A 12,778-nucleotide genomic window follows, 5' to 3' on the forward strand; every position below is an offset into this window, starting at 1 on the left:
CAGGAGAAAAAAAAATAGAAGCAATTTCTTGTACTCCCTCTTTTGATAGAACCATTATTTACAATTTCACCTCACATATAAAAACAGAAGAGTACCTATTTATGACTTCCCAACTAGGTATGTTTAGCCTATATCTTAACATGTGTAAGATATTATATCTTTAGCACATTTAAAAATAAAATGTCTTTCAACCTTGTCTATGATGCTTTCTTGTTTCAAATGTCCTACTTAGAGTTTTGGGGTCTTATAAATTGGGATATTGGCCTAGAGTCATAGTGCCTCAAAAGAGTCACAACAGCCTTTTCAAAATTGTCCACACTGGAACTATAATTCCTGGGAATTATAACCTGGGGTATGTATGAGATTAGGGCATGCTAATGAAATCAGGTAGCTTCTTTGGTGTCTGAGGGCCCATGGTCTCCAGGTAAGTGAATGAACTGCAGTCAAGGTACAGCTGCTTCCCCAAATCCTTGCTGAGGCGTAAGGCAGTGATTTCTTTCAAGAACCATAGGAATACTAGGATATCAAGCTGCATGTCTGCTCACCCTGTCTGAAGCTACTTGGTTACACCACAGCTATTTAAGCAGATGAAACAGAAAGACTTCCCCATCCTACAGCCAGTGCCCTAGTAGTGAAATAAAACTTGGGGTTTGGGAACAAACCTCAAGTGTTAGCAGAATCAGTAGTTTATAGGTAGCAATCTGTATTCTGAAATGCAGTCAGGTGTCCTGGGGGATCTTGTTCCAGGCCCTCATCTGATACCCTAAATTGTTTTGCAGAAGCCCTGTTTAATCTTCTTTCCCTTGCCTATTACTATCCTCCAAATACAATGAACAGTCTTTGTTTCTGAAGGCCAAGTGAATTTCCTAGGGATAGCCAGTTGTCTTGGGAGAGTCACATGTCTGAATTGGTTCATATAGAACTGAACTATGTTTACCTTCTATTTTACGATTTCTAAGATGATTTTGAGGGGGAAAATGGAGTAAATATGCATTCTCTTTGAAATTTGTGAGGAGGGCCATTATTTGAAATGGTCTTAGTAATTGAAAACTGTAATATCAGATAATATGATGCTAATAAAGTAAACCAAAGAACTGGAATCAGTTTGGAAGCCTCCCCCCCCCACCAACTCTTCACCCTCTTTGCCTGGTGTCCCACTATCTGAGTAACTAGTTTTTAAAACAGTTATTGAGCGTTATGTGTTGGTTTCCACAGGGCAGTTGTTCTCTACCTTTGATTTTCATTCTTTCTTTGATACTAACAGAATCCTGTTCAACTAACTGTGAAGCGTAATTCTTTTCCTCTTAATTGTTGTTACCTATTGAAAAAACAATTAATGCAATAAACGGTCATTGAATACTTGCCCCATGAAAGAGGTTATGTTAGGGGTGTGAGAGTTGGAAGGATGAATAAGGACTAGTATATCCATTCAGTAAGTAAGAGCAAGGACACCGAAGTCAGAAAAACCACACTGTAAATTCTAGTTTTCCTGTACAGTAGCTGTGTGACCTTGATGAGTTACTACATCTTTCTAAGTTACAATTTTCTGTTCCATAAAAGGAGTTTAGCAATAGTGACTGCTTCTCAAGATTGTCATTGTAAAAGCACTTAATTCACTGTTTGGCTTAGAGTCAGTGATCAACACATATGGCTGATTTATAATAGTAAATCTTCAGAGCTGATGAAAGTGTACAGAGACTGATAGGAAGCCAAGAAACAGAACTAGGTGGATATTGGAAAGTAGAAAAATGCACAAACTATAAAACTATAGCAAAAGGAGAATAAACTGTCCTGGATAAACACTTTTCTTCATCATATTCTTGACCAGCTATGCCACACTCAAGAATTTCCTGAGCTATTGTAATTTTACCTCAAACCTTGAACAAAGTATGGTTTGAATCCAGAAGCAAGCTGTTTGATGATTCCTTAGAAACTAGGGGAAATATCTGTACATTGGTTCATCCAAGACGAGCAAGTTTTGTATTGAAGAAGATTATTAAATCTAATCATTTGAAAAGACATTCTACCATATTAAGAATTCTTCACTTAATAAGCATACATGTAAATGACACTGCTTGGGTGAATTGGAGGAGCAAGAACTGGCTAACTTCTTAAGAAATTTACTCCCTTATTTCTTCTTTTCCTGATCTTCAGCCTCTATAACCAACAAGAGCAGGGGTAACAGAAACTCCCAAATACAGGTTACCACTTTGTCATTTCACTTTTTTCTCAAAATGTTGTATCTGTAACAAAGTACTTCAATAAGAGTTAAAATAATGTCAGTCACAATCTTACCAATTTATGTTGCCCAATCAGTATCTTCATAATTAGGCTACATCAAGAGAAATATTTCCTTGTGTGAATATTAACAAATTATCCTCAAACTACAAAAAAAGCATTCAACAACTGTTGTACTTTGGCAGAAACCCTGTTCAGTTTCCAGATTTATACAATGCAGATATTTAAAATTTTATAGCTTCTCATTCCAGCAGAGTACATTCTTTGTTTGCTAGTAGGCGTTTGTCCATTCCTAACCTTCTTACTTTCAGAAAATAAATGACACATGTGACTTGAAAATTGAATCCATCTTGACTGAGAATGAAATAATAAAAATAGCTAATGTCTTTATCATCTCCTTAGCAAGCCTACAAGGCACAAGACTATTGCTGTCTCTATTTTGTAAGATGCATTATATCTTGCTAATCCTCAATAAATATGAAAAAGTTGTCATTTCACAGCTAAGAATTGACAAACCAGAACACATTTCTCATTTGAATAGACAAGATAAGCAGGTTGCCACCAGCACTGCCATCTCTGCCTTGGGGTGTGCTGTGTCCCAGGCAGACACTGTTGGTTCATTCTTAGGTCACAGCTATCTCATTTCTATTTATCTATTTCTGGAACAGGGCTCAGATTCACATTCCGGACTGCCTCCCGTCTTAGGGACCATTCTGCAACCTACCTTCCCTGACATAATTTAAAGAAACGAGCATACCGCACCCCCCTCCCCAATTAAACCATACCAGATGTAAATTTCTTGCCTGGAGAGTGAATTGAGAAATGAATGGGATTCATGAATATAAATTGAACTTTCCTTACACTTAGGTTTTCATCTTGAAATTGGAGAGTATTTGCTCCCCACATCAATCCTTATTTGCCTTAAGTGTGTTTACTGTGGGACCCCAGTGCGGAGCTGGTAGTCCATTGCTATGCATAACTGAATATTAAAGCTCAGAAATCATCAGGCAGAGGAGGCTGCGGAGGGAGACACTGCAGTGCAGCTGAGTCTGGGTTCACAGAGAGGAATCCTGCTCTTCTGGGCTCTCTGTCTTTATTGGGAGGGGGCCACCCAATCTCCTGGCTTTTTGTCTCCTTGAATGTTATTGGATGTTTGCTTCCTCTTCTTCCCAAGATGCTCTGATTGTATGATTGTCTTAACATCTCTATTATTTTCTCCTCACTGCCATTCTGGTATAGAGGCTGTGTAATAAATCCATCTCTTATTTTTCACCTCAGTTTACTTTTGAATGAAAGGACTCCGAGAAAGGATGTAAGGGTTCATTAAGCAAATACATAAATAATTTTGAGACATTGGGGCACCCCAGTTTCTGTTTCCTCTCTTGTCCTCTGTTCTCCTTTCCTCTTATCTCTTCGTTTGCTGAGTGGTTGTGTGTATTTTGCAAAAGATCCATTGAGGTCAACTGGGTCTTCACTATATTGTCACATGCAAGCCAAAAATAGTGAGATGTTTCTTTCATTTTTCAACCTGTACTTTGACTCTTTTGCCAGATATGACACTCTATGATAGTCACAATGTCGTGCACTTGACAGTGAGTTCACATTGCTTGCTGTTTGCTATAGGGTTAAGTGGAAAGATAGATTGTTGGTCATAAGTTTTAACCATACCAAGCTGTGAAAAAAAAAAAAAAAAAAAAATATATATATATATATATATATATATATATATATATATATAAATAAAATCACCCATGCTACAAAGCACTTGATGTGGTTTAGAACAATGTCATAATGAAATGGCAAAATAGCCTCATATTTTTTTCAGGGCATTTGGCTATTTGAAATAGAAAGGAAGATTTAGAATAAGAACCAATGAATTAACCAATTAACATTAATTTTGCAATCCATGTTTAAAGAATTTTTTCTCAAGTACCTCTGCATATGAGGGCTTCTAAGAGGTAGTTTTAGCAGGGATATGGCCTTAGTTGCATTTTTTTCCCAGAGTCTACTGATTTTTTTCTTTACTGTATAAACTGTAAACACTTTAGTTATATAGCACATTGGGTTGATACAATTAGACTTAAATAGGATGCTAAGCTTTGACTGTGTACTATGGTCAAAATGGAGCTAGAGGGAAGTTGGCCATTATCCTTAACCATACGATAGTACAAGGGTTTAAAATAACTCAGTAAGTCAAAACCTTTGTGAGAATGAATTCGGGCAATTAATGGTAATGTGAGATAAGGGGACACATAATGAAGGACAAAGGGTAAATCAAAGTGACCACTAGTTCTACCTCCCCATTGTAAATACAGACAAGATGTCCCCAAGTGTTGCCTTTCAGGTCTTCCATACTTCCATACAGGTCTTCCAATACAACCAGCCAGTCCCTAAGTTTTCCCTTTCAGGTATTCCATACTTAGGATACTGTGTTTCTAGCTCATTTGGTGGATTGAACCAGTCTCCTAATTCACTAACTACTTGCAAGCCATGTTTCCACAATATTTCTGGAAGGAATAAAAAAATATATTTTATATAACAAAGAAGAACAAAGTATTTTTTTCCTGTAAAGACTCTAATTTTATCCTGTTTTAATATTAAGTTAAGGTCCTCACATGAATTCAACATGTTATTTATTAATGTTGTATATTGCTTAGGTATTTTTTAACCTTGTGTTTCATTTTTAGAATCTGGTTGTAAAACTTAGCCCAATGTTTGTGTTAAAAAAAAAAAATTCTAGGATTGTAAAGATTCTCCTCTCTCAGAGGACTGTGTTAAGACAGCAGCTGTACTTATTCTCAATTATGCAGTATGGTGAATATTATAAGCTCTGGAAGCAAGAAGAAGGGACCCTATTCTAATATCTCTATCACCATGTCATTTTTACCTAAATCATAACTATCTTCCCAATATCTATAAACATACTTCACAGTTTCTGTAGATGAGAAGAAAAGAACTTGCCTCGAACACACAAGACGCTGAGTTCAATCTGCAGCACAACCAAAAAAGAAAAATGCATTTAAAACCACTCTGCAGCAATTAAAATAACTGAAACAAATCAATTCCAGTCCACTTTGAAAAGAAAGAAAAGAAAATTAATCACTGACCCACCCAGAAGGATACAAGCAGAAATTCTAAAGTGTTTTATTCTACATTATTAATGTAATTAGTACTTGGTCACTTATTGAGTATGTTTGACCAGAATTTTCTTCGAGGAGCTGGTGGTGAAGCAAAATGAAAGCATGGCACACCTTTTACCTTCTGTTGCCCTTTTGTCTAAGGCAGTGGATATTTATTTACTCATGATGGCAAGGTCATTCCATTCACTAAGACATGGAAAAACACAAGTGATCCAGAGTTAATAGGCTATTTGACAGTCTCTGTGTGAAATGAGATAATTACAGGAAAGTGGGATAGTAGGGGAATGAGTAAATTTAATTAAAAAAAAAACACTTGATAAACTGTGAATTTTCCAAATGTCATTGAAAACCTATATATATATATATATATATATATATGAAATGTAATTTATAGCAGCCAACTTATGTCAAGAGACCTCCGTCCTTTTGTCATGAGGAATTTACCTTCATCGCATGTACTCATGGGCTCATTCTGCATAACTATCAAAATGTCAGCAAACTTTTTGGATCTGTAATCTTGTCTACTCTTCAATGTAAAAAAAAATAAATTAAGGAAATTAACATCTGGATAATACATTCACGATAACAGAGATTGAGATGCTGAAGATGGCCTTGTGAATGAGTGTTCTTATTCCTTGGAACCTCGAGGTGTTCTTCCTGGCACCACCAGTTCAAAAGCTCACTTTTCTTTTCCTCACAGGTTATCAGCCAGTCTTGTCTGGACAGCAGGGATTCCAAGGCCTTATAGGAGTGCAACAACCACCACAGAGTCAGAGCGTGATGAGCAGCCAACAAGGAACTCCGGTGCAAAGCGTAATGGTCTCCTACCCAACCATGTCTTCTTATCAGGTGCACACCAGCTGTTTGGAAAACTGTGGATTACAAAGTAGTACTGGGCCAAAGTAGAAGCTGTGTGTACTTTCCTGTTTTGGGTAATTAGCTGGGTGGTAGGTGCTTGGCCTACTACTGTTGTTAGTTGACTTTGAATCAAGATTATAAAAGGCAAGTTGAAAATAGGAAACCTGTTTCTGTAATGGCAGGAATTTTGAATGCCCTGCTAAATTTGTTTCCATATTAACTTCCTATTCACGGAAGAAAATTCATTGAAGTTCTATTTGTGAAGACTTTGGGGTATTTTATTGAAATTTTACTTATTGGTAGAAAGTCCTCATGATGGATTTCCATTTTCGTATTTATTTTAAGAAATTTTATTTTACAATAATCTTAAGCTATGAGAGATTTTTAAATGATATCTCAGATTTACTTAAAGGGCACTTATGGGTTTAACAACTGCATTATACAGACTAAACCCAATTGTGTATTTCAAATGGGTTATGTACCCTATTGTGATTTATATCTTGAAATACACTGGAAATAGAAATTTGTATCCTGAAAAACACAGGAAAAAGTTAGTGCAATGCTTTAATCATTAAATTTAGCTGTACCCGTTTCTTCTGGTTCCATGGAACCTACCTTAGCCTATCAGGTACAAAGTCCCACTTATTATGGGAGACTCCATAAACTAAAGATATGCATGGCTTTCCAAGCTGAGAGATGTCCAGCATGAGAGATTCAGACTGTAGTACCGGGAGAACATCAACAAAGGAGGGAAGGAAGCTCAGAGCTAACACCCTATGAGCATCTACTGCATGCCAGACATTCTGTACCATTCCTGCAGTCCTTCAGTGGCTCTTTAAAGTAGGTATCCTTATCCAGTTGGATTAGGGAATCAGAGAAAATAAATTAATTTCCCCAAGTGAAATAGCTGGTAAATGGCAGAAGTTGGATCAGTGACTTGTAAAGTCTAACTCAAAAACTTGAGTAAGTTTCATGACACCATCTTACTCATTGACACATCAGAATAGCCTCTTCACATATGTTTCTTACTTGTGTCTTTCTCCAGGTGCCAATGACGCAAGGTTCTCAAGGACTGCCCCAGCAGTCCTACCAACAGCCAATCATGCTACCTAACCAGGCAGCTCAAGGGTCACTCCCGGCCACTGGAATGCCTGTTTACTGTAATGTTACACCGCCAAACCCTCAGAACAACCTTAGGCTGATTGGTCCACACTGCCCCTCCAGCACTGTCCCTGTGATGTCGGCCAGCTGCAGGACAAATTGTGCAAGTATGAGCAATGCCGGTTGGCAGGTCAAATTTTGAGAGGTCTGGCTGTGGTTTATTTCATCAGCTATTACTCATGGCCTTTAAGGGAAGAGGAGCAAGTTGGGAAGACTGGCTGAGGACTTAAGTATTCACTCAACACTCAAAAGATTGCTGCTGGTATTCTGTAAAAAATAAACAAAGACTAATACACACGTTAGCTGGTTAATGGTGCATATTTCTGTCATGTCTGCTAGGTATGCCTTTATAGCTTAGCTAGTGACATGAATTCATCGAGGTAAGATTTTCTCCTACCACTGAACACCACTGTGTAGATTATAATATCCCTCATTTGGATTAGTTTTGTACTTTGTGTTGAGTTTGTGATGCTAAAAGTATTTAAAAATTATATACTGAATCACATTGTACCAAAGCTGTAATGGAAAAGAAAAGAAGAATTGATGAATGGAAGGAATAATTTATATACATTATAGAGTTTTCTTTTTTTAATGCATATATACTGTATTGTAGTGTTTAATCAAAATAAAACTATTTGACCTTATGGAGTAAGGTCATGTTTTTACCACCAGTTTGATCCACTCTCTCTTTCAATATGTGTTTTTGATGTGTTGCTGTTATTCTCTTCAAAGACAATTTTATGAAAAGTACATGAACAAAAACATGTTCTAGGCATTTGCAGCTGAACTAGCATCACATTAGGAGGTGTTATAGGCAAACACTCAACCAACAGCAGTTTCTTGTCATAATACTATAGGGATCCTAAAGATAAGATTCATTCTTCAAGGTCACATTTTGAAGCATGTAACTTTCAAATGGTATTATAGCGCCATTGAATGTATGTAGCCAAACTTCACCAACTAGGAAACTCAGTGTCATTGGTAAGAGCGGCCCTGTAACAAGCCCTGTCTCCCTTCACTGGAGTTCTACCATGTACCTGGAAAATAAAATACCTTTGCTTAGGTGAAAATGAGAAGACACGCAGTCTATTTCCATCAGTTACATTGGACCATACAATGGAAAGTACCCCTGGTTTTGACAGTGAGCCAGTAACTCAAAAATGCTCATATTTGCCCCAGTACCAAGATCAAAACAGCAATGATTTACTCATAAAGATCTAGAACACTAGTGAAGACATTTAGAAGAAGGCTGTGGCTATCTGCTCCCAACCAGTTTAATTTCTTATAGATTCTTCAGGTAAAACTGAGTTATGATGACCTCTGAAAAGTTGTAGCAGAACTCTGAACCTTCTGAAAGATACTTAATTGGGAAATAAAACCTCACAGCTCTCACTTTACTCTCATAGCACAACGATTGACAGCTTTGTGTTTTATACTCCCTGCCCAGAGACCACTGTGACCAACAGCTGTGCACATCTGGAAAGTACATCTGGAAAATTCACATTGTTTTGTGTATTATCACACTCTCCATGTTAGATTTGCCATTTTCATGTTGTTTAGCTGTGTGGGGAGGCAAGCAGTTTAAAACTCTACTTAACAGATTCCCATCCCTTAATTTCATAGTATCATTTTCTTTTTTCCTTTAAAAGGGAACTTTTACAAATAATCGAATTACCTTCATTCCTTATAAAATTTGTCCCATTTTTCAAAATCTCAGTCTATTTATTTATTCATCATAAATCTGATCATGAAAAGTGTTATTAAAAAAGGATGTTCTATTTTTTTTAATTGAGCCATTAAACCAAGAGTTGACCTGAGGAAGGACAGTATGTTTGCACAAATATAATCTTCCCCTAATGGAAAGAGGGGTTTGGCTAACATGGATCATATATTCTCTTTTTGGCTTTCTGATCTTGGCTCTGATCTCAAACTCAATGATCCAAATATGAGATTGAATATTTATCTCTTTTTTGAATATTTATCTCCTCTCAATGAAATTCTGAGAAATTTTTGTCATTTTCTTTAATAATCCTTAGAATTTTGAGCTTTCTTTTTGATGGAAACAAACAAAAAAGTCAGGGCTTATTTACTTATTTATTTTTTGACCACTCTATCCCATGTGTGGTAATCTTTTATATTTAGACATTTAATATTGCAATAAATCCATTTGAATACTATTTTTGAACAGTCTTTCTTCCCTATTTTCAATAAATATTTACTTCTAATATTATGATATTCCAAATACTCCATTATTCCTTCAGTTATTTTCCATTAGAATATCTGAGGTGACTGTAGAAACATAAGTGTATTTGTAAAGCATTTTCAAACTTTATTCTTTAGAAAGCATTCAATTATTTTATTTTTGGCTAATAATTTTATCACATCATATTTTGAATTACAGATTATTCAGTTTATAATCTAATAGGTATATGGGTACTTAGATATATGAATACATAAATAGTTCCAGTTATCTCAATGATCTATAACTTCTACAGGAATATAAAAGAATGTTTTATGCATTCACTTATTCAGCAAAATGTCATTATATAGTAGATTATATCCTGATTATGTGGCACCATTCAAAACAAGGGTACAACTACATTTAAAACACTTAGATTTATTCTTGTAAACTTTCTCTTGGATAATCATTAATAGTTGGAACTAAATATTCTAACTAGGATGCCAATGAATTTAAGCTATGATCATGTTATTATTTTAAAATATTCCCATAGGGTGTGGGGTGGCCAAGACAGAATGTTACCCAGCTGTATAGAAATAAGTTGATGTCATTAATTATAAACATAGTTGGAAGAGTCAAATGAACAAAGTTGCAGGTCTACCTTCACCTGTGCCCCAGCACTTAGATCTCGGGCACCTAGATCAGTTATGAACCAAAAACAAAATATTGTAAATACCTCAACCTAAAAGTTGTAATTAAAGTGGATCTTTTGGGTTTGGTAGCCCAAGGATCACTTTATTTACAAATATTTTGTTTAAATATAGAATTTCTATTTTCTAAAATATTTTTCATGGAATATTCTTTCATTGGGATATTTATCATTTTAATATGAAGCAGACGATTCAAAGAGCAATTATAATTGAGAGACAGGGTTAATCAAGGTTAAACGATCTTTTTAAAAGCTATCTGGTTTCTGGAAACCTTTAATATATCACTTAATAGCATGAATTTCCAAAAAGGAGACATAATTGGCATAGTTTCTCAAAGTTATTAGAATAAAATATCCTTTGTTCACAGAATAAATTTAAAGCCTAATATGGTAAGGAACATTTCTTTAAAATTACAGCAGAAAATCCTAAACTAGTAGTACAGATTTAGTTTTTATTTTAAATTCAACAGTAACAGTGTTCTATATCAGAATGCAATGCCACAACACCACTTCTGGCTAGATCACTTTTTGGCAACTGCTCTATTATGCACTATTTCAGTATTTTCTCCATGGATATCTGAAGCTGAAGGGAATTGTCATAGTTCTAGGCTTTCTGTATCTTTATTTTTTTAATTTTTAGTATTGAAGAACTTGATGCATCCTATTATATAGTCATACAGGTATAAAGTGTATGGACATAGTTGTCTCTAATGACTCTAACACTCCATGTGAATGTTGAAGGAAACAAGAGTGATTTATTCATTAATTTGTTCAGTATGCTTTTATTGCATACTTAACTAATTTCAAGACTTTGAATCACAGTCTATGGAGTCTTTACTTTTAAGAAGCTCAGAAATTTTCAGGATAAATTATGTCAGTATATAAAAAGTAATTTAAAAGTTAGTCTAGGTCTCATCTGAAAAATAGCACAAAAGTAGGATTTGAGAGAAGGAAAAGATGTTTTCTGGATACAGTTTTATGAAGCTTTTGTTCTGCACCATGTGGAAAGATGGAATTGGGGCATGCAGAGATGGGTAGTCATGAGTGGGTCATAACCCTGACTAGAAAAAAATGCCTAAAATAAAAAGAAATAAATGCAGAAAAAAATCAAAATACAATACAAGAGAGTTGGATAGGAGGTGACTAGCTAGAATAAAGCTATGAGTCCTAAAAACCTCACAGTAACCCTGGTTAGCATGGATTTGAATGCCTGGCGGAGCTAAGAAGCAAGGAGTGGCTTATGAAAACTTTTGAACACAGGGTAATGTGATCACAGCTATGGCTCATAAAGAAGTGTATGCTTCAAAAAGTAGGATGGATTAGACTTGGAAAGGCTCTTTATTAAAATACTAGAGATGAACACAATAATAATTAAGATTTTCCAGTGAGCTATAGCTATAATTAACATTATTGGGATAAATCAGAAATGAGTTCTAGCTCTAGACTTTGCACATAGAAAAGCTTTAGAGATGCTTATCTTATTTTTCTCTCTTGGACATAACCTTTTGCATCAGAGCAAAAGCCCTATCTTAAGCTGCATCACAAAGCACAATAAGTAAAATCTCTCAGGGTAAAATAAGACAGCTGAATTTAGACACAGCAGGGGAGGCTGCCAAGGCTCCATCACAATGTATTTAGTATCGATATACAACATGCAATGAGAACTGATATCAACTCCCCATTCCCCCTTGTTAAAAAAAATGTGATAACACTTCTGTGTTACCACTTAATTTTTTTTTCCTGGATTCTTATGGATGCCACTGCTTCCACACAATTTGAGAACTATTTGCTTCTTCCCAGGCTATTGGATCTAAACTCCTCTTTACGTAGAAAGGTTGTTTTCTCTAGATGTTTCCCATTATTTCCCAATAGTTCTCAGCTTCAGTGTTTATTCCAAGTTCAAAAATTTTTATTTTTGCAGCCTCCAATCTTCCTTCTAAAAAGATTTGCTGCTATCAAATGTCATCGGGGCAAAAGATTCTTAACTTTTGGAGTTGGGTACTTGCTATTCTCAGTGCTGCGTTCACAGTAGAGGTGAGAGGCACCTGAAACTCTTCTTCTGCAGAGGAAAGTCACCTCTTGATCAGTATCCTAACTGGGAACTGATTCTTCTACTGGGCATGATGAGGCTTCCCCTAAAGATTAGCCATCTCCCTGTGAGCAGAAACCCCCGGAATGCTTTGATATTTGTATTTGTCATTTGGTTCATTTTACTGTGTTAGTCTATTTGGAATGGAAGAGAGAAGAGGTCACACACTAAACAAACTGAGGGAGATTTAAATCTGAATAAGGTTGAGTGCCCATCAGAATCCGATGGAAAGCCAAGGATGGAGGTCTAATGAAAGTTCATGATGGTGCTGTGCAGATGATACCCAGCCCAAGCCCAATTTGGCTGGAGAGCACCCTATTTAAGAGTCACTTTTGGAATGCCCGTGTCTCACCCCTTCAGTGTCTGGAGTACACAGGGGACACACAGAAGTTGAGAGTGGGGAG

At 36.0% G+C, this 12,778-nt stretch overlaps 1 protein-coding gene across 23 annotated transcripts in view; it reads left to right on the plus strand.

Moving 5' to 3' along the window:
• Positions 1-8,068, plus strand: part of Arpp21 (cAMP regulated phosphoprotein 21) — a 149,993-nt gene extending 141,925 nt beyond the window's left edge. For all 23 annotated transcript variants that reach the window (XM_058576465.1, XM_046437279.2, XM_046437280.2 and 20 more), the window contains 2 exons: positions 6,079-6,227; positions 7,282-8,068. In XM_058576465.1, the coding sequence (XP_058432448.1) occupies positions 6,079-6,227; positions 7,282-7,539 (407 nt within the window). In that variant the 3' untranslated portion in view covers positions 7,540-8,068. The remainder of the gene's footprint in view (positions 1-6,078; positions 6,228-7,281) is intronic.
• Positions 8,069-12,778: the final 4,710 nt, after the last annotated feature.

The sequence above is a fragment of the Marmota monax genome, unplaced genomic scaffold, assembly GCF_021218885.2.
Source record: "Marmota monax isolate L192 unplaced genomic scaffold, Marmota_monax_Labrador192_F-V1.1 WCK01_AAM20220418_F8-fsc00021, whole genome shotgun sequence".
NCBI lineage: Eukaryota > Metazoa > Chordata > Mammalia > Rodentia > Sciuridae > Marmota > Marmota monax.